The sequence below is a fragment of the Syzygium oleosum genome, unplaced genomic scaffold (assembly GCF_021117445.2).
Source record: "Syzygium oleosum isolate NSW1041296 unplaced genomic scaffold, Sole_v2.1 Sole_v2.02, whole genome shotgun sequence".
NCBI classification, from domain to species: Eukaryota; Viridiplantae; Streptophyta; class Magnoliopsida; order Myrtales; family Myrtaceae; genus Syzygium; species Syzygium oleosum.
In genome coordinates this window covers 16,792,272-16,813,902 of record NW_026607486.1, presented here as the reverse complement: position 1 = coordinate 16,813,902, position 21,631 = coordinate 16,792,272, and the positions used below count along the sequence as shown (strand labels likewise).

Below are 21,631 nucleotides of genomic sequence, written 5' to 3'. Positions count from 1 at the left end.
GTATGTGTTGCGTGGATTGATGGAACAAGAAGATGCGACCCCCTCCCCCCTAAGGGATTAATCCCGCCCACGACAGACTTTGAGAATTAGGAGGATGCACTTCGGTCGCGATAAAGATTGATTCGCGTCACGATCATGCGTTGCTAACCATCATTAAAGTCTGGTATGAAGAGATCGAGGGATTCCTTTTTTTAACGAGGAATCGCTTTAACAAAACATCAATTTAAATAACATAATAAGTTACTTTTCTTAATCTGTAGGGTACTTCAATGTGTCGTCAACACTGTTTTCTTATCTCCTGATCAGCTCTCTCTTCCACACGAAGCCATCGGGTCGAGAGGGAATGATTCGATCACTGTAGTTCGTGTCTCTGATACGTCGAGGATTTAAGAGTGTTAATCCGCATCTCGATTGTGCTCATATGTATGCTTTTCTTTGCATGTTGATAGTTAGGGCAATGCCATTGATCAAGAGTGATATCATCACACACCACAATGAGAAAGCTTGTTTTCTTAGCATGATGGATAGTGTGATTTGGAGCCATTTGAAAATGCAAGAAGGGATGAGAAGGTATCATTCGAACCATTCTCTTCCTTTTCTTTTCCTCCTCCATCGTAAGATAATTTGACTCCCCATTCTCCCGGAAGTGCTGTACGAATTAAAACGCAACATCATCCTTTCAATTCATTTCACAAGAGAGAAAACCACGTTCCCTCCTGTTCCATGGGTCGTTAGGACCTACTTTTGCGAGGGAACTGCATTGCTGTTTTTTTTTCCCTGCCTTCTTCCGGTTGATTCAACGAAGTGAGTACCAAAGTTTAGGTAAACTTACTCAATTTCACGCATGTTCACATTTATTGCATATTCGAGAATTTTCCGAATCCAAAACCTCCTATTCTTATGTTTATAAGACGGTGGTCCTTAGTTAACTATTCGACACCTATTCAGATAGGGTTATTTACGATCCGTATAAGGGCGATGTGGACTACTCACGCCCGTCTATTTAACTCTTCTTGGACTATATATTAGTCACTATCCCTTTCATTGTGTACTGTCTACAGTAAGTGCATGCCCGCGCCTGTGGACATCAATCCTTGCCAGTTAATACTCATCGCCCTTAGAACAAGTACATCGATACTTATTACCAAAATAAAAACAGTTCACTGTTGGATTTGACTGTGAACGCAAGATTGTGCCAAGGGTTTCTACATACACTATTAAACAAAAAAAATGTCTCCTTCTCTCACTCTCTCCCTCTCTAAGTGGCTAACTGGCTTGTGTAGTGAGGTCTGTCTGGTACACAATAAGAAACCTAATACCTACGACCGGAATGAAAAGGGAGGAGTTTCCTTAAGAAGAAGGAGGGCGGGAGAGAGAGAAGCCATTTTATTGTGCTAAAAAAGATTCACAGCACAAGAAAGGGAATCCTATGTTAGTCCAAGAGAGGGAGAGATCAGAGAGCAAGAGGGGTTGGGTTGGGTTGGGTAATAGTTATACTTCCATTTTAAGAATTGGAATAACCGATCAGGAGGATTTTTTATTTTCGAAGTGAGAAAAAGGTAAGACAAAGCTATGGGAAGAGGGAGAGTGGAGCTGAAGAGGATCGAGAACAAGATAAATCGGCAAGTGACGTTCGCGAAGCGGAAGAACGGGCTGCTCAAGAAGGCGTACGAGCTCTCGGTGCTCTGCGAAGCCGAGGTCGGTCTCATCATCTTCTCCAGCCGCGGCAAGGTCCATGAATTCTGCAGCGGCTCAAGGTATCACATGTTTGTGTGTTGTTACTTGTTTTTATTGTTAATATTATGATGTGACCCAGAATTGAGATCATACTGTTTCATTAAATTCTCTCCTCACAATTCTTTTGAGAAACCCTCAAATCCTGGTGATCTGGATCTTGGTGCTGCCATAAGAAGATGGTGATTTATTGTTATTTTTTTTGGGATTTCAGTTTCTTGACTCTTTTTTGTGGTTTTACTGTTCACCGTGAAGAAAAGCTTTCGGCTACACAGTTTTCTTGCTTCCTTGGGTTTCTGATCATCTCCTTTTTTGAGAAGTGGGCTTGGCTCCACTTCCTCTTTCTTCTGGCCTTCAATACATCTGCAGCTACGCACGGTTTAACAAATCTTGTACGGAACTGAAACGCTCTCACAGAATTACAACAAGCGTCATGTTTCATACAGAAATTCTTGCGAAATCAATGCGTAAAAACACTGTGTTTTCTTGTCTAAATATTCCTCTGAGCGACGCATCGTCGTTCTAGGCCTTTGTTTTTGCCTCCACCTGCTATTCAGCGGTGCGATGTCCCAGAAAAAGCCATCTTCCTGTATAATCATGAACTGTCATGCAAAAGAACAAAGTTGTGCTTATATAGCTTGTGTTTCCAGCAATCACAATTCGCAGCTTGAGTGTAACCACAGGTGAAGAGCTTTTCATAATTTTTCTTGAAGCTTTTCCTTAGCTTTTTCCGAAAGATTTTATGGGGGAGAAACCCTGGACGCATCCTTACAGCAGTAACGTCTCTTGCGAACGGTTAAGCATGCAAGTGATCTTTCCTTTATCAAAACCGACACTGATTAATCAAATCTACCCATCATTTTGTTCTTTGTCATACTACTGTTTTGGTGATGTTTTTATGATACAATTTCTCGTGGCTTTTCGGTCATTCTTTTTCTATCTTTCGAGCTTTTGATGGTCAGCTTTAGTTTTCCTCCATGTACTATGTAATTCCCACTTTAAACAGAGGCTACTATACACACCTGATGGACCATAAGCTTTTCATTCCCACTTAGAAGTGATTATTAAGTGTGGAAGCTGGCTAGTAATAAAATTAGGTTTGCCTTTTTCTCTTTGTGGAAACAATAACAATTTTTAAGCTTAAACCGATAAGTTATTCAATGACCATTTTACATTTTAAACCATGATTATGTAGCATAAACATACACTTAAATGTATATGTGTTCCAAAGATAAACAAGTAATCTTAATAGCTTTCATTTCAACACAATTTGCTGTCCACCGACTTAAATCGGCAAACAGAAGCTTTCGAAGTCAGATGCTAGTTGTTTGAACTTCCTTTTATGGCAAATTTAGCTATTTACTCTTAGTCTATTGAGATAATTATGCTGATTAAGTGAGTTCCCTCAACTTTTTTCCTCAAAAATGAGGGTAAGGTGTCATCAATTGACAATTATGATAGGATCACGTAGGACGATGACGTGGTGATTTAGAATGGGGAAATTCAACTAAAAATTTGTATCTGATTAGTTTTTACATTTTACGACAGGGTTTCATGTTTTATAATATTATTATCTAGTTACTTATTTTCCTAGAATTTTTTAGTTTTAGATGATCCTGTTCTTCCGTAGTTTCAGAGTTTTTTGCTATGATTGAATATGAAAAATATCGACATATCGACTTTTTATTTCTTTGATATTTTTTGCTGGTTCTATCTCCTGGTTTCCATCTAGTTCTTGATCTTCATCTATAGAATTTTCTTCCTCTCGTTTAGTGATCTTAATCCTCAAACCTTAACGCAGTGTTCGTCTCATTTGGCCCTTTTCCTTGTTACCCTTTGGTTAGACCTCGCGATCTTTATCATATGTATCTCTCTTAAGCTCACTGCAAATATAAAAACAAGTCGCCCAATGGCCAATAGATGAAATGCATACTTATCTTTCATACAATGGTAAGTTTTCCTTAGTAGCAGACCTAACACAAACGTTTGCTAGTGTGAATAAATGTTGTTTAAAACTCTCTACTATGACATGCTATATATAAACACTTTTTGGGTTTGATTTTGATGATTGGATTGGATATATCACAACATATATAGTGACATATGGAGCGACCTATGTCATTATGTTTTCCCAGCCTCTCCTTACCTCTCAACCAAGCATAATATGCAGGTTGGTGAGGACTCAGACCATCTCACTTGATACTATAACTAGGTTTGATGGAGGTCTTATGTTGTAGATGCCAAATGTGTAATGTAATTTTCGCTATGCATGGAGAAAGTGTCGGGTATATCGCGGCTACTTAACATGATGATGTCAAAATCGGTAATAAGCCATGTTGTGACTTGTTAGTTCATGACTCCGACAACTTGGCGGATTCGTAGACAAAGATTGAGTGTTGAGTAGCAACTACTTAACTCGTTTCTCCTGTTAGAAAGAAGCTTCAACTGTTTATTGTTATTGAATCTTACAAGAGTTATTTCTAAAAAAAAGGAAAACTTTATGATTAAGAAATATTTTCTCTCCTTCCATTTGGTAAATATATTCATTTCAACTGATCTTGTGCGTGGATATGGTCAAAACATTGCGAATTAAATTTTAGATCTTACATAGTCAAGTAGACAGTGGTTGTTATTGTTTTTTTTTTTTTTTGCTAGAACAGTGGTTGTTGTTGTTGTTACATGTTAACATACGTAATCACTGGTTCTAACGTTTGCATGGTCAAAGCTTGGCTTTTGATTATGGGGCATGAAAAAATCGCCTTGTAGATTTGAAAGCCTGGAAACACATATTCTTCTTCCTAGATGATCTTCTTGAATGGATTCGTTATAGTACTTTGGTTTGGCTATTAGGGCTCACTGTTTCTCGAAAAAAGGATTATTTGGAAATCATTTTCCTAATATTGTTTATATCGCTTAGAAAAATCGGTCAGCAAAAAAATACTTTTATTATCAATAACAATTTATGCCTAAACATTTTCATTCATTATGAAAATAATTTTGATTCATTCATTTGTGTAAGTGATAGAAGCGATTAATTTAGAAAAGTGTTTAACAAATTATGAGTTTTCTATGTTCACTTTAATTAAAAGCTAATAAAATCAATCGCCTTTTCTCTTCTTTCTTTGTCCATGTGATTCTGAATGCCATAAAAGCCAAACCTCTTGCTCAATTGCAACTTCTGTGTTGTGCAAATGTTGCTTATCACTCGAAATCTAAGCCTTTAGAGTAAAGGCAATATCTAGAACTGATGATTTGGGTCCTTTTTTCTAGCATGGCTGCGACCATTGAGAAGTACCAAAGATGCAGTTACGATGTTCTGGAAATGGGAGCAACCCAAGATCCGAAAAAGATTCAGGTGTTACCTTGATGTCTTTACAATTTGCACCTTAGGGCTAGTTTCTTCTCTTCTCCAGCATGAAGACTATTTCGCTTTATATAATTGAATTGTGTTTGCGTGACATTTAGTAGAAAAGTCTCTTGATTAATTGGGTGTTGACATATCTCTCATGTATGTCCTTGATTTTCCAAGCAGAACTGTTACCGAGAATACCTTGAATTGAAGACGAGAGTTGAATCTCTACAACGTTCACAAAGGTATGCGCAACATCTATCTAGATGGGGAAATAGTTTATTTGCTCGTATTGCTAGGGATAATTTGACGTGTATTGAGGAAGTTTCCTTAAGACTACTTAAATGCTTGGCGTTTCTCAGTAATCTTCTAGGGGAAGACCTAGCGGAATTAAACATGGAGGATCTGGACCAGCTGGAGGATAAGCTGGACAAGTCACTAAGGCAAATCAGGTCTTCCAAGGTACTCCCAAAGATTATCGTGTTACTGCATTTTTATTTTGTGTTCTATGTTTTCCTTGATTATGTTTTCAAAAAGTCATGATGCTGTGAAAGCAATTTACTTCTTATAGCGCCATAAGATGTTTGCTGGTCTAGATATTTTAAAGTTTAGTTGCTCTGGAAAAGGAGAATGCTATCTGAACTTCAAGTTATATACTGTTAGCAGAGTAACTTCATGCTCGGTCAACTGGATGAACTTCGCAAAGAGGTAAAAGATATGAATATTTGTTATTCGGTGTGGCTGATTTACAACCGGTATTAACGTCCTATGTAATTGGCTTTAATTTTCTTGATTTACAGGAGGACATGTTACTTGAGACCCACAATGCCCTAAAAAGAAAGGTAACAGTAATACTAACATCTATTGAAGTGTACAAGTGTAAGAAGTTGTTACATTTTATTATATTCTAAGTTATGGCACGATCAATTCACTTCTATACATGCACATTGCAGTAAAAAAATGTCTTGATGATCTTCGCTCATCCGCCTTTTCTCGGCCACTAGATCTTTCTGTCTTCCGCCTCTTAAACAATCTGCTGACTGCATATCATTAGGCTAAAGACATATGCGTATCCACCTCTTTGTTCCCTCATAGTGGGAGAGATAAGTGCCATAGGTTACAGTTCTAGTCTTTAGGGATAGCGCCATGATTGTTCATAGTTGGTGAAACAGATAACCGTTGCACTAAAGATAATCGTATGATTCACAAATGTTTTGCCAATAACTAGTTGGCTGTTTCGATAACAAAAAAAAAAGGGCGTACAGCCATCCCTAGTATCTGATCTGGAAGGTAAAATGCATATACATATGCGCACACTTGTATGTGTCTTCAAGTACTTGTACATCTTACCAATACGTTTCCTAGTGCTGGATATTGCAAACTTGAGTAAATCAGAAAGTTTATTAGTTGCATTAAAAAGGTATTCACCTAAAATTAGTGCAAAAAAATGCAATTGATCAAGCTTGAATGAACATAATTGATGGCCGAGTTTGATTTGTTTCCACTTAAGTCCAATACATAAGTGCCGTGTTATGTTATCAAGAAACTATCTAATTAAGTGGTGGCTTCATGAACTGATTTGGCAGATAGAGGAGATTGATGCTGAGCTTCAATTGTCATGGAACGCAAATGCAGGAGACCGAAACATGATTTACAACAACCAAGCTGCTCAGTTGCAGTATAACTTCGAACCCCTCAACTATAATGATGCATCGCAGATGGGGTAAAATTTCAGCAATTTTGCTCAGTCCAAAGATTGTTTATTGTCATTGAACTTTTGTGTACCACACCATTCGAAAACAAACAACTTCCTTACAAGCAGCATTGGTCGATTGACTATTATGTCCAACATTTGATCTCAACTCCAACATACACTAAATAAATTTCATTGACACTGCACGTGGGAAGAATTTTTTACTATGTAAACGAAAATCCTTCACACATTTTAGCATGCAGTTCCCTAATGTTGTTTGTAAAAGAAAATATCTTGTCATGCAGTTTCAATCCCATGTCTACTGAGCAGCAGAACAACTTGGCAAGCTCAGCTCAAACTGGTACTAATCGGTTCATCCCTGGCTGGATGCTTTGACTTGATTATAATTGCTTCTAGATTCATGACCAACCACAGTGTGTGTTCACAAAATATAAGTATTGGCATGCTTGTGGAGGAGATTAATAAGTCTGGTATTGTAGATGGCCTCTAATTGCCATTCAAACTAGGAGCAATTTACAAAATGAATGGCTTACTGTATATGTATGTTGTCCTTCTTGTAATATAATTACCGATCGATGTCATAGTCTCGCTGCACCAAGTGAGTTGTGGGTTGCCAATAAGAGCTTCGGAGGACTTAGTTTTTTTGTGTTTTCTGCGTTTGGAATTCCGGATTGTCTGTAAAGTGATGGCATCGTGCAGAACGTGATCAAACTGATCATGTTTATCTGATGACACAATTGATGTCCTGGAACAAGTATAACTCATCTATTTTACCATTTCTTAACCTGTTTTTCCCTTGGTTTCTCGGCTTACTAACGAGTTTGATTACTGGTGAGTCGGGGGTACCTTGTGTTCCTCATTCTAGCAAAGAACTTGCTCCTTATGATCATGCCCCGGCTGGTGACTTTCAGGGTCACTTTCATTCTGTCACTGAACTTCAAAGTTCATCTAGATTTCCTAAACATTACAGTGATTCTCTCATGACTCATATTTGTTGAACTTTTATCAGCCACCATATGATCCATCACGATCCTCCGAGACCCTAGAATTCGAATGCTAACATGAATCTTGAATTATATCATCCCAAGATCGTTGCCTTTTGAGCTAAACTATGTCAGAATGCTTTGTCTGTTCATCTCCTCCTTTTCCACTTAATTCTGATGATAACAGCATAAGACAAACTAGCTAGCCTAGGGTGTACATTTTATAACGGAACACCAAAGAAGTACATGTTTGAAGAAAGTCATTTCGTTACTTCAAACGGAAAATTATACATTTGCTAAGCATGTTCAGTGACGCTTAACAAGTGCTCTAGGGCACTCTCATTTTTCGATCTTTGATAGCCCAGTACAAGCAAAAGAGAGGGATACGGTGTTGTCTTTGCACGTCAAGATGTATAGTCATAACGTGGGTAAAACCGTATTCCGACAAGTTGAGCAGAATAAATACGGCAGTTTCTCCAAGGCACCAGTTATTCTGCAGAAAATAAACGATTAGGAAAATCGTATTCTGACAAGTTGATCAATTTCAGTTATAATTAAGTCGGAGAAGGAAGGAAGCACTCGTGAGGTCATTCTCGATGTGAAAGAGCATCACGAACGTAGCGTGTTCGTGTTGAATAATACTTTGTTCTTGGGGTTAGATGTCGCGTCCATATCCATCAACTCCGAGGCATATGAGAACAATTCGTGCACGGGCTATATACCTCCAAGACTAGACGTGTCGGTAACATCCAAAGCTTGCAATATCTATCTCGGTGAGATATGTTTTGTTCTTGTCTTGTTTTTTCATACCAATTAGACAAGACATGTAAAGGTGTCGAGATAGATCTAATTAGACCCGATTAAGAGATAATTTTTCTTCATGGGTCATGTCGAGCTAGCCCTTTCCTTAAAGCTCCTTTCCTTCCTCTCTCTCTCTCTCTCTCTCTCTCTCTCTCTCTCTCTCTCTCTCTCTCTCTCTCTCACTTCGAGGAAAGTAGTCGAGAGGCTTCGGTTGGCCAGTCTTAATGCGAATCATTAACGAGACTACGAAAGGCCCTCTTTTGGTTGTCGATTGGAATTTTGGTCATCTTCTCGACAAAAGTCAAAAGAGGGTGGTTGGTTCGCGTTCATCCACCTTTGTAAAGGGAATGTCGTCGTCCTCCTTCATCAATTCGCATAGTTCGCACGAATGATGTGGTGCATTGGCATTGGCATCATGAACTAGGAGAGCATCTTGCATTTCGACGTTCGGGGATTTTCCTCCCTCTCTTTTTTCCTTCGAAATGTTTCGGTGCTATGGTTTATCGCGTCGTGTAATCCGGGTTCGATTTGGTTATCGAATTTCGAGGGCCTATAATCAACAAGAACAATCAAATGAATCTTGGAATTTCAACCGATTATTGTTTATGTGCAAATGGTAAGTCATTGATATGTCTCTGGTATTGATTGAGCCCAGTTCAGAGGTTATTAAGCCTAATTTCTCTTCCAAATCCGGCCTAAAGAAATAATGAATAATCGATGATAATATCAATATAAAATCATGCAAAATCGAACTATGTAATGAGATTGACCACTTCTTCTATACTATTTTATATAACAAAGAGGACTTCCTATTTTTACCCATACACACACACACACACACACACACACACACTCAATTAGTTATTTACAAATATTCCTCCACCAATGGACAACTTTGTAAATTAATAATTTTATCTTCACTAAAACGTATTTTAATTTTAAACTTTTGAGTCTCTTCTAACATGACCTTGCGAGAAAAATTAACCGCGATATTTTATTCTCTTTCCATATGTATAGTACAATTTCTTGATATTATGTCAACTGGCAAACGTTTACACGCAATGCGTGTATGCAAAAGTTGATATACAATAAATTTCACAGAATTGCCTTCTTGCAAAATATTTGAATTATTAATTATCAAATTGAAAATAAAGACGCAATATAAATAAATTGCACATATATTGTGAAAAGAGAAAAATGGTTGAAGATTCTAACTTTTTTTTTTGTTTGGTAAGGTAGTTTATAAGATAAAAAAAGATTCAATTGTCAAAATCGAAGCGCGTAAGAGATGAAGTAGAATTATCGATTTACATTTGATCATTAACAGGATACTTATGAAATAACCGATTGAGAATATTCCGGGTAAATAAAATAACATGAAATAAATAAAAAAAGAGTTGCGATCCCTTAAAAGGAGGAGACCGATTTTGCTCCATATAATAGTCTAGATGATTTCTCACCATCAATCAATAATTCCAATATACCGAATTGAATTTTGCAAAAAAAAAAAAATCTTTTTAAACGTTAATTATTAATTAATGGTGAGCCCTTTTGATGGAAGGTGGAATATAATGATGGCCAAAGAGAGGTTCTTTCGTTGGTGTGTGTTATGCTTTTTGATATTCTTAGCAAGTGACATGTTTCCCCACAATCATCATCATGGCTCTTTAGGATTGCCAGCCACTATTTGGTCTTTTTTGTGCATTGCTTATTCTGCAAGCAGGTCATGTAAGTAAAAAAAGAGAAAAAAGGAACTCAATTTTTTTTTAATTTCCCATAAAAGGGTAAATAAAAAAATATTAAGAGCTTAGCTGGAAAATTTAGGTTTTAATTGGGCGTGATAATTGGCCCTTTTTCCCCCATAATTTAAAGATGTTGGGCCTATGATTCGGGTCCAGTGTCGGACAAGAAAAGAAAAAGGACAACAGATGCTGTAGGTAACTTTTGCCCACTAAAATATTGGTGCTTTTATGTGATTTGGCCCCTTAATCTCAAACCTTAGGCACCATTCGGCCATCATTGCACAATTAAGAATTGGGCTTGTCTAGTTTGCTCCATCTCACACATGACCAATCTTGCGGATCGAGATGCAGCGCGGGGCACGACCGAAATAATCGTCCTTAATATCGTTGTATTTTACACTTTGTTAGTTACGCGTCGAGAAATTAACGGTGCATGCGCATCAGTTAAATTGAGTTTAGAAACACGATTAGCGTGAGTCCAAATTTGTTAAATTTATGTTGGGATCAAGGTGTATTCTCGTTCGTAGTACATCAGGTAAAAGTTAACTGAGGGTGAGAGTAATGCTACGTACTCTCCCTCATGCTTGGTCAAGAAGAAGTCAATTTACCAATTTTAATATAATTGCCCCACATTATGCAGCTGATTTATATTTTTCTTTTAAGCTGCAAGAAATCTCATTCTTTACATTTTCCATGAATATTTTACATGATCCAGAGAAATCGGGGAGACACCAGCTTGCAGATCAAAGAGAAAACTTTCAATTGACTGCTGGTTGATTCTTGCAGTTTCTATGAATGTGTATAATTGACGGCGTGATTTCTCAGACAGCAGCAATCTGTCCTAATCAGATGAGTGTCTGATGTTTTCTAACACAGAACCCACGTTTGTGTACAGCAAAAGAAACGCATACACATACGTGCAAATTGCATTCAGCGGCCTTCACATATTCTCCTTCCAGAAAGCAAAAGCTGTTCTTGTTTAGAACAGGGAAAAAAGAGAAAAAGCAATTCAACACGCTTCGATGACATCACATGGATCTTCCAGGACAATCATCAGCAACATAAAGAAAGGCAGTAATGGAAAGACCAAGGAGCAAATCAAGCTTACTTAACCACCCGAGATTATAATTAGCTCTTAAAAAAAGCCACTTTGTGCTGGGATTGCTGGTCTAAGAGGTCCTGGCCCTACAGATTCATGACAGGCACGTTCAGGAATAGCCCCCACAGGATAAATTTTTAAAGCAACAAAGCAACCAACATGATTAGGTTGCCCAAAAGTGCAGGGAAGAAACGAGGGAAGAGGAGAAAATAAAAGCAGAGCAGAAATGTGAAAATTTGGCCGAGACCAACCTCTAGAAATCGGCACAGCATCTGTACAGATTTCGCTTCGGCATCTTCCTGTTTTGTGTGTCTCACCTGAACATTTGCACTCGAGGAAAAATGGGGAGGACAGGCACAAGATTGCCAGGATTTTGCCTCAACAGGATCAGGCCTCACGTGAGAGTCCGGTCACCTCCCATACAATCAAAGGCGGATCCGAATGCCGTCAAACCTGATCGACAAATGGAAAATCCAGGTGGCGGCAGCATTGAGGAAGAGAAGCCCAGGAACGGGGAGAAACCCGGGCAGGCGACAGGGCGGCGGATTTTGATCGTGGTGGATTCGAGCATGGAAGCGAAGGGAGCTCTCCAATGGGCACTGTCTCACACAGTTCAGAGCCAGGACATCATGATACTGTTGCACGTGACGAAACCGGCTCAACAAGGTCTGAATTCTTCACGCACTAATTCTTTTTGGAATTTATCTCCGTGTGGGCATGTCTTGATGAGTGGTTTTTGAAGCAAACAGGTTCTTGTGTTGATTTTATTGATTGCAGGAACCTGTGAAGAGTGTAACAAGGAGACAGCTCCAAGGGCTTATCAGCTTGTTCAGTCCCTGAAGAATATGTGCCAGTTGAAGAGACCTGAGGTGGGTATATAATTGTAACTCACTAGAGGTCAAGAACTCTGCTTAGAATCCATTAAACCAAAATTTGCTCTCGCCCATTCTAGATGATCTTGTGCATAATGTGTCTTTTTTTTTAAGTGGTTTCTTCACTGATTTTCACGTCCTAGAGGGCATCATAAGTTCTTTGTCTCTCCAATGGCCCCTGTATTTTCATATTCGATTATCATTTTTAGTTTCACAAGCGTTTGATTCTTTCTTTGAGTGGATGATTAGGGGAAAAAAGAAAGCAAAAGCTTAAACAAAGGGGCAAAATTCTCACTCCACCACGCCATGTGTTTCACTTTCTTTCCTCTACAAGTGAATTGAAAGAAGTAGTTTTTCTCGTTTATGGGCATTCCTTGTTCAGTCGGCTGCATCTGTTGGACATTAAATTTCCAGTTTGTAGTTATATTTAACTAAACAAAACTGGGTTTTGGTAGGTGCAAATTGAGACGGTGTTAGTGCAAGGTAAAGAGAAGGGTCCAAAGATTCTGGAGGAGGCAAGAAAGAGTGGAGCATCCCTGCTGGTGTTGGGCCAAAAGAAGAGGTCAATAAGCTGGAGATTGCTGATGATGTGGGTCGGAGGGAACCGAATGGGCAGCGCCGGCGGAGGAGTCGTGGAGTACTGCATCCAAAACGCCGAGTGCATGGCCATTGCCGTGAGGAGGAAGAGCAAGAAGCTCGGCGGCTACTTGATCACCACCAAGCGCCAGAAGGATTTCTGGCTCCTTGCTTGAATCAAATCTTCCTATTTTAAGCTGTTTTCGGGTCCTTGATGTTGAAATCGCCTCACATCTGATGACACGGTGCATGTGAAGGTCCTTTCTTCTTTTTCTACCCCCAATTCATATTCTCTGTACATACTAAAGTCATCAAAACACGGACCATGTTCCAGTCTCGGAGGGTGTTCAGAGAAAAAGGGTTGCGGATTCTTCTCTTTGATGGCCAAATCTGAATTTGTAGAGAATATACTTTCCCAGACTCGGCTCGTGTTAACCACATAACCCGATATCTTCGTAGGTGTTATAGCGTCGGTTTGCATTGATCGGGTAAAAGCTACAAAACCTTCATCACAGCTACAACTGCTTAATAAAAATGTACCAAAAAACCTCCAAAAGCACGACTATCCCTAGATACATGTGCGCAGTCAGCTGTGAAGAAGGGTTTGGGAGTGTTGGTCTTCACACATGGGCCCGCATGGGCAATTATGGCCAAGCAAAAGGACAATGGCAATGGGGTTCATCATTGACCAGGCTGCATTATAATTGAGGGGATGGTGAGGAAGCTGAGGTTACACAAAAACAGATCAAAATCACATGGTCCCTCGGGCTCTTACTGAGCATACGGATCCCCAAGGCTTAGGACATGGAGGGAGACACTTCACTTCGGTGCCAAACCAACATAAGGACCCGGTCCTGTCCTTGTTGCCACCACCGTCCTTTAGCAGAAAGAAGCCACTTCTCCCTCTTTGAGCTCTTCTCCTCTCTTTCCTCTCCTCTGTTCTTTTTTTTCCCATCGGGTCACCGCTGCAACGTGATGCGGATTTGATCCTCGCTGTTCGGCGTCTCCCTCCAAAGATTGGCCACGACATCCCGGTAGATAATCCGGCTTGAGCAATCACGTTCAAACTTGATTGTGCCCGTGAGCTCTCACATGCACCAGTGTTTTTTCTTTCGTTATTCCAATTTCGTGGGCCTAAGCTTTCTTTTGCCATTTCAATGAGCATCCTAGGAAAAGTCACTTTTGCCACATTCGGCTGTCGTGCATCTTACTTACGAGCTAACCGAAACACACGGGACCGGAAATATGAACCGGATCCTTTTAGTATGTGTTGATACCTAAATTTTGACAACCCGTTTAGTTATTCCTTGATAGAAGAGAGGATCGACCCCGATCCCTAAACAAAAAACATTATTAAATTGCATTTGCATATCAATAGGGTTTTCATTGTAATCGGACTTTAGAGTTAACGGGCTTAAGCAGGGGAAGCCCCAAACTTAATCGACTAATCCGGATTGTCGGGGCCCACATTTTCCAATTCATGAAGAGCAAGTTTTCGACAAATTCGGCCAAGAGTGGATTTACGGAAATTAGAGAAGTCCAGTAGTGATGAGCGAAGAAGATATGGTAGGATAGGATTTTGCTAAAGAAAATATTCGTTCACCGCTTAAAGGGGTGAGGTAATCTCGGGAAAAGGAGTGTGCACAGGGGATGAGGTTTTGGTCAAATTTTGAAGGAGGGGGAGGGGTGAAGGTGAGAAAATCTTTGGTGGATTTGGGATAAAATAAATTGAAGGGGGAAAGAAAGATTCGACGAATTTTCTTTCTACAAGTAAATGGCTCACTGGACTTTTGAGGTCTTCAAAAGCCCTACCATACGATTTTCCATATAGACAGGACATATACAATGGAAGGCCAAAGCCGGCTGCGTGATACTGATGGCAAAGGGAGCAATCTGAGGCGGTGAATAAGAAAGAAAGATGGGAGGAATTTGAGGGTGAGTTGAGTACATCCCAACTGGGTTTTGAGAAGAGAAACGTGAGCGGAGTTCACACGTCCGGCTTTTAATCCCTACTCCCCCGGAGTCTACGGTTGGGTTTGACGCCCTTTTCTCCCGTGACATCACTTGCATTGTCTGGTTAAGATCATGCAGAACCATTCGATGCTTGCTTGAGGTATTTATGTTCTTGCCCCCCATCTCTAGCAATTTTATTTTGTTAAATTCTTATGATCATGTATGTTAGAGGCTTGAGTTAAAATTAATCAAAACTACCTTCGTAAATACTTCTGAAATAAAGACAAAAGATACCGAAAGAGTGTTAGATTATCAAGTCCCGTACCCATAAATCTTCTGAATAAACTGATTTGCATGATACTTAAATTAAAACCCCAAGTTGCAATTGGTATGGACTTGAGAGAAAGTCCACACTAAGTATGAGCTTAGTATGAGCCAGGATATTTGGATCGACCGAAAAACCTACTGTGAGCATTAGCAGACCAATCTCCACCTAACAATAAACGAATAAAGTAAATCCAACCATGACCAAACTCAATCAGGCTGTTCCAGTCGACAAGAGGCTTTGGCCTAAAAGGATCTCCATAGCGAAATCTGATTTGAGTCTCGCAGAAGACACCGATTCTCACCCTTACAACATAAAAGCTCAAAGTTGTCAGCACGTCAAAAAATTACACTTCTTCAGTAAAGGACGGCTGGTATGTGTGACAGACATCCACTTTATACATACATCTTAGAGAATTTAAGAATGACACATTATGGACAACAAAAAATCGCTATCTGATCAGGGTGTCGGAAAAGAAAGAAGAAACCAAGGCAGCAGCACCGCCAAGTGCTGCTGCTGCTGCTGTGTAGTATGATGAACTTTAAGCCCACATAAATTTCTCCTTCATGCGCGCTAGTAATTTAAATTTCTCTTCAGCTTCAACCTGCTGGCGAATGTCATTTCTTGACGCCCGGTCTGGGTGAAATTTCAGCAAGGCTCGTTTATAGGCTGCATGTACCTGAAAAACCAACATCATAATCCTCGTTACAAAGGCTGATAGAAAGAAATATGAGACCATCGTAATTCAGTCAATGGAATGCCAAATCCTGTGGAAGCCATTCGTGTCTAACAAACAAATAAGTAACTTGCCTCCTGTGTTGAGGGACAAAAACTGCCTCCGATATGTATCCCCAGTCCACGAAGCAACGAGGCCATATCAGTGCATGTTATTTCCAGTTTAGATATCTCCTTCCTTATTTCAGCACGAAGTTGCTCTTTGAGGTTCATATTTTCCTCGTCCTGAACATTAAATCAGTTCAAAGAAATAAAAACGAATTAGTTGCGGCATTTAAAGAATGAAAAGGTTTTACATCACGAAATGATATTATATATGTTAAGTTGTGATGACCAATTCAATCAAATCATTACAATGGCACATCTCTCTCATCCATTTCCATGAGAAAGGCTTTCAATCAATAAAAGAGCCATGCCACGAAATCTGAAAAGGCATTCTGAAAATAGTCTGACTGAGACACAATGGCATAGCCATATTATAACCAACTCAGGGGCTTTTAAAATGCTGATAGCGCGCACGGAATTAGTTTTGCTTGTCAGAGTAGGAGCATTCATCATTTTCATTAATAGATATCATGCGACATTAGAAGTTCCATGTTCTTTTGTTTAAAACGGAAATGGATAGTAAATAAAGCCACTCCTCTGAAAAAAAAAAAGGGCACATGTTAGATGAAAAAAGCTTCGGAGCACACATAAATGACGATTATAATATCGACCTTCTTTTGTGTCTGTCTCATTTCTTCAATCCGCTGCTTTTGCCTTCTTTCCATATCCAATAATCGCATAGTTTCAGCTCTTTTTTTCTTCCGCAACCTGTGGGCCTCTTCTGCCTACAGAACAACACTCCTAAATCAGCACATGTTCTTCTAAAACAATATCCAAGGGAACAATTAACTAATTAAAATTGCGGGCTCTAATAAATGCAAGGTAAAACATATAAAGTACGCTTCTAAAAACAAGAAAAAGTTATATCGAATACAACTAAACTGCATTACACCCTACCAACACTTTTCCTGATGCCATAGATCAACGTAAGCATAGAGGTACCAAGAAAAGCAGGTCAAAGTACTGGAACTGAGACTGGAAGTGCATGAAAAAGATCCAAGGCCACAACTTTTTTCACAAGAATGTCTTCTGAATATCCAAAAGATTGATATTTCACAAATTATTTCATAATCTCGGAAATAAAAATATCACCCCTAAAACTCTTTTACTACAGGAATGTCTATGCCAACCATCGACCAAACTGATATTCCAATTCAGCACGGTCAAAAACAACAGCGAAGACTTCTCAAAGCATTAAAGATGTTATAAATTCGGAACAATTATGTCAAGTTAAGGAGGCAAAAACAATCACCATACATTCAACACAGGACATTCGACCTATATACATGCGATTGGGAGTCCATCAATGCCAGTTAGCATCCCATATCAAAGAAGAAGGGCAAAAATAAGTGCATCTCAGACAGAAAAATGATCAGAACAAATTGAAAGATGTCGGTCAAAACCCTTGTAGAAGATTGCATGTACTTAACCACTAAGATATTAAGTATAGTCCAACCTGTAGTTGTAATTGCCGCTGCCGAGATGCCCATTCTTCTTCTGCTGCTCGCTTGTATTCATCAGTTTCCTTAAGCATTTCCCGTCCATTGATAATGTCCTTTTGGACACTAGGCACATAACCACCATCTTGAGCATGTGGACTCTCACTTTGTACATGACTTTGACGACTAGAGGATGATTTAGCAACTAAGTCTTCCTCTTTCACAATAGGAATATTCCGCGCAAGTTGTCCTGCGGTTTCATCATGACAAGACATTGCACATCTAACTCCAGACCGGCGAAAAGATGAGGATTTATCTTTACGGTCACCAACTTGATATTTTGCACCATAATCAACATGTACTCTGCCTGTATGACAGGAGTCTGGCACCAATGGTTTGCCAGAGGGATTCTCTTTGTGAGGACCAGTTCTTTCATGCGCTAGTTCATCTGGAACAGAATTGTTGCTGCGAAAACACTTACTCTGTAACCGGTCACCTGCTTGAACATCTCTTTCACCATCAGCACAAGTTTCACTACCAATTTTTCTCTTCAATAAAGCAGACTCTTCCTTAAAAATACTTCCTCCCTGATCAGATTCATCAGGGATGTCCCTGGCTGGGGTATTATTGTCAAAACAAGACTTTCCCGTACATTTGTATTCTTTACCCACGGTATTATTTCGTCTATTGGCTCTGACTTCACTAAACAATAAAGAGGGCTCCTCATGATCATGTCCGACTCCTAAATTGACAGGAACTGCCTCACCAGAAGCAAAATTTTCTTTTGCTTTTGCATTGCGGGAACTAGAACACGCTGGATTAGACGAGTAATGGGCTTCTCCACTTGTGCAAGCATCAGTATGTAAGCCAGAAGCCTTAACTTGATCTTCCGAATGAAGATGCCCGTTAAAGGTATCATGTTTTCTTTTGGAAAAAGCATTTTCCCACTGTTCACGAAGCTTCCCAGAGGGATCTTCCATAACCTCACAATCAGAGAAATCACTATCAAAGGAGACATCTTCTGAAACAGGACTGAGACCACATCGATTTCTACAGGGAACTTCACCTTCACCGCTATAGGAGTTCTTGCTCCTAGATGACTTCAAAGCAGAACACTCCTCAGGAACGACACAACATTCATCAGCATCGGAGTCAACAGATCCTCCCAAGTTGGAGGAGGGAGAGGACCTGCTTGATGTGGCATCGCTATCCGACTCACCACCACCGGCAATACTGGGTCCAGGAAGCTCAACATCCCCATTATCATCATCATCATCAATACTAATAACACCCTCATATGGAAACCCCCTATTCTTTTGTGGTACACCAGCACCTCGCAACTTCTCCTGTACAGATTCAGGGACATCAATGATGATAACCTCATCGTAATCATCACAATCTACATCGATGAGAACAATGTTTTCAAAATTGCTTTTCGCATGGCAACGATCTGGAATTGTCTTGCCAGCACAAGCTCTAGGATGCCAATCAGTAGACACTCTTTTTCCTCTCATTTCCTTCTGCAAAGAGAGACGTCACAGCTGCATGAGTATCCACTCGAAAATAAGTACCGAGTTCAGAAAATTAGAAAACAGAATTTCCAAATTCAAACCAACAGCAAAAGGTACCAAGTTCCGTTTTCCCAAATGTTGATAGGAAAAATAAATGACATGGCGCTGCTAGTAACTAAATACACTTCATGCAGAAATCATGCAAAGTGAAAATGTATAGACGTTAGTTTTTCCAGATGAGTTGAAGACTCAACAGACAACAAACCATTGACCTAACCGAAAAAAAAGTACCTATCGTTGATTAGCACACAAAAAATTATCAAAGCATGCACTAACCACGCGGCAGAACTACTAAATCCAAATTTGACTCCTTATTCAAACATCTCCATAAATGTCCATCCTTCAGTACTTGAAAATGGTAAACCGTTAACCTAAAAATTTTCAGCAGCCTGATCGTTCTAGAAATTCAAAAACCAAACCCAAAATCTATGTCAATCGTCAACTCCTTCCGACCCAATCCAATTCCCGGAGTTTAGGATGTTATCAGAGACCAGCTCCAATATAATTCCGCCGATAGTGACAAAAACCAAAACCCTTAACATATACAGGCGCACCATCATCATTAGGGCTTATATAAAAACGATCCCAGCAATCAAAAGGAACCTATTTTCCACCTATCGGAAGACAAAGCAGAGCAAAGGCGGCGCCAAACCACGACCGCGAATACCAGAGCTCTCCCAATTCAGCAAAAAAGAAACCGCGACGCATGTCCGAGGTTCGGGGCAACCGAGCGCGCATCGGACTCCTATCGGCAACGCCCTCATTCCCTAATGCCGGCATGCCGGCACCACGACCCGCCGAAGCGCCCTCCCCCCCCCCCCAAAAAAATCACAGGGCACGATGCACGGACGAGGAAAGACGGAACGGCCTCAAAGACGACGGCGACGGCGGACGCAACAAAAATTATACCCAGAAATGATCGAGAGAATTCAAGCGGCTACCATCAAGACCGAGCAGAGCCAAGCCCTAGCCCGAATCCGGAATCGGGAATCGGGAATTCACCTCGGAGCAGCAGCGAAGCCCCCGCAGCTCATCCGAGAGAACTCGAAGAATCACGAACCGGAGGCAACTGCGAAGCCGATCGATCGATCGAGAGAGACGACGGAGGGAGGGGAGGGGGGAGGGGGTGGGGTGAGGGGGTAGAAATCGAGCACGAGCGAGCTAGGGTTCGGGAAGATTTCAAAAGCTTTTCGCCTTCCTTTCCTTACTATTTCTCGGGCAATTTCCGCAACGGGGGAAAGACGGCGTGGCGACGGGGAATCGGTCGGTGACGCAACTGATTTTCAACGGAGCCGTTGCGACAGTTTGCGCCCTTGCCATTGGTCGTTGCTGTTGCGGGTCGTCACCGAGGCGGAAAGGACGAGGAAAGTGTGGGGGTGGGGACTTTGGGAGTTCGGTTCGGCGGAGTCGAGGTCTCCTCCTCGGCTGCCTCGTCTTTGTTTATGTTTCCGTTTTGGAGAAATGACACAAAATTATCTTAGAACGTGATTTGAAAAACTTTTAATCTGTTCAACGTGATTCTTAGACTTTACCCAAATATACAATGCGGTCCCTAAACTTTTAATTTGTTCAATATGATCCAATTTAATGTCCAAACTGTACGAAATTGTGCAATATTGCCCCTGAACCTAAAATAATGGAAGGATAACTTTGTATATTTTCATATAACTAAGGGACTAAATTGAATATGTACCGAAAGTCTAAGGACCACTTTCAACAAATTAAAAGTTCGGGGACTATATTGCACATTGGGATAAAGTTCATGAACCACATTGAATAAATTAAATTTTTAGGACCATGTTGCATATTAATCAAAGTTCAAGGACCATTTATATCATCGCCTCTTCCTTTGTTTGTCTACCGTATCTCGAATTTTTACCAAAAATGGACGAATCATAAAATCTAGAGTACTCGAGAGGAATAAACGAATTTTGCCAAGATTTGGTTTGAATCAATAGAGTAAAGTCGTGTTTATTATCTTTTAATTTCTTATAATTAAATTATTCGGCACGCTATTATCGGATGTATAGAAAAGATCATTCTAATTTTCACGATATCCTAAGCTCTCTTACATAATCGAAATTTTGGATGTAGGAGGATACACCGACAAGCGAAAAGTACGTACCGGAAAATGTAGAAATTGTAAGTCAACTTCTAGTTTCGGTGAAAATGCAGCATATAAAAGAAAATATATACTTTATATATATAGATATATATTATATTTTTTTTCTTTTATATATATACAAGGTATGGGCAAGCCCATCTGCTAATCTCTGTGGGCCTTCTTGATCTGTCTCACACACACACAGCCTTTTGAGATGACCCCCTGCAACAAATGGTCCATTTGTTCTACATCTACCATGTGGATTGAGTGGCGGTTCTTTTTAGTTGCAGATTATCACTGAAGATTTTTGGTCAACTCTGCAAGGGGGGAAATGATTCAGGGCAATCGTCTCTGTGCATTAGAAATGCCACATGAACATTCAGGGTCACCAAGGAGTTCCCAATCCCCAAGCTGATGCTTTGCGTTCAAGGTTGAAGACATTGTACTTCGAATCGGCGGCTTAATCACACCGAAAGAACATTGTCGAGAGCCGAGGCGGCACAAATGCATGTTTACTTGTTTAGTTCCT

At 40.1% G+C, this 21,631-nt stretch overlaps 3 protein-coding genes across 4 annotated transcripts; 2 read left to right on the top strand and 1 right to left on the bottom strand.

Annotated features, from left to right (window-relative positions):
* Window positions 1-1,236: 1,236 nt before the first annotated feature.
* Window positions 1,237-7,584, top strand: LOC115670929 (agamous-like MADS-box protein MADS2). 2 transcript variants are annotated; one of them, XM_030592339.2, is made up of 8 exons: window positions 1,243-1,757; window positions 5,005-5,089; window positions 5,267-5,328; window positions 5,446-5,545; window positions 5,750-5,791; window positions 5,884-5,925; window positions 6,670-6,806; window positions 7,082-7,584. In XM_030592339.2, exons 1-8 carry the CDS (start codon window positions 1,573-1,575, stop codon window positions 7,170-7,172), a joined length of 744 nt encoding a protein of 247 aa, XP_030448199.1. In that variant the 5' UTR covers window positions 1,243-1,572; the 3' UTR covers window positions 7,173-7,584. The 2 variants fall into 2 exon arrangements, with proteins under 2 accessions (XP_056164934.1, XP_030448199.1); XM_056308959.1 differs by lacking the exon at window positions 5,750-5,791 and having other exon boundaries at window positions 1,237-1,757.
* A 3,866-nt stretch (window positions 7,585-11,450) lies between these two features.
* Window positions 11,451-13,288, top strand: LOC115670939 (uncharacterized). The gene is made up of 3 exons (XM_030592350.2): window positions 11,451-12,088; window positions 12,200-12,291; window positions 12,750-13,288. The coding sequence occupies exons 1-3, from the start codon at window positions 11,764-11,766 to the stop codon at window positions 13,044-13,046; spliced, it is 714 nt and encodes a 237-aa protein (XP_030448210.1). The 5' UTR covers window positions 11,451-11,763; the 3' UTR covers window positions 13,047-13,288.
* A 2,081-nt stretch (window positions 13,289-15,369) lies between these two features.
* LOC115670895 (uncharacterized) lies at window positions 15,370-20,149 on the bottom strand. The gene is made up of 5 exons (XM_030592297.2): window positions 20,001-20,149; window positions 17,445-18,947; window positions 16,600-16,713; window positions 15,959-16,108; window positions 15,370-15,827 (listed from the first exon to the last, which is right to left on the bottom strand). Exons 2-5 carry the CDS (start codon window positions 18,939-18,941, stop codon window positions 15,690-15,692), a joined length of 1,899 nt encoding a protein of 632 aa, XP_030448157.1. The 5' UTR covers window positions 18,942-18,947; window positions 20,001-20,149; the 3' UTR covers window positions 15,370-15,689.
* Window positions 20,150-21,631: the final 1,482 nt, after the last annotated feature.

Coding starts and splice junctions, on each gene's coding strand:
- LOC115670929 (XM_030592339.2), top strand. CDS start 1,573: ATGGGAAGAGGGAGAGTGGAGCTGAAGAGGATCGAGAACAAGATAAAT. Junction 5,329..5,445: donor TCTCTACAACGTTCACAAAG/GTATGCGCAACA, acceptor GGCGTTTCTCAG/TAATCTTCTAGGGGAAGACC. Junction 5,546..5,749: donor GGCAAATCAGGTCTTCCAAG/GTACTCCCAAAG, acceptor TACTGTTAGCAG/AGTAACTTCATGCTCGGTCA.
- LOC115670939 (XM_030592350.2), top strand. CDS start 11,764: ATGGGGAGGACAGGCACAAGATTGCCAGGATTTTGCCTCAACAGGATC. Junction 12,089..12,199: donor GACGAAACCGGCTCAACAAG/GTCTGAATTCTT, acceptor TATTGATTGCAG/GAACCTGTGAAGAGTGTAAC. Junction 12,292..12,749: donor GCCAGTTGAAGAGACCTGAG/GTGGGTATATAA, acceptor GGGTTTTGGTAG/GTGCAAATTGAGACGGTGTT.
- LOC115670895 (XM_030592297.2), bottom strand. CDS start 18,941: ATGAGAGGAAAAAGAGTGTCTACTGATTGGCATCCTAGAGCTTGTGCT. Junction 16,109..16,599: donor TGAGACAGACACAAAAGAAG/GTCGATATTATA, acceptor TTTAATGTTCAG/GACGAGGAAAATATGAACCT. Junction 15,828..15,958: donor TTTGTCCCTCAACACAGGAG/GCAAGTTACTTA, acceptor TTGGTTTTTCAG/GTACATGCAGCCTATAAACG.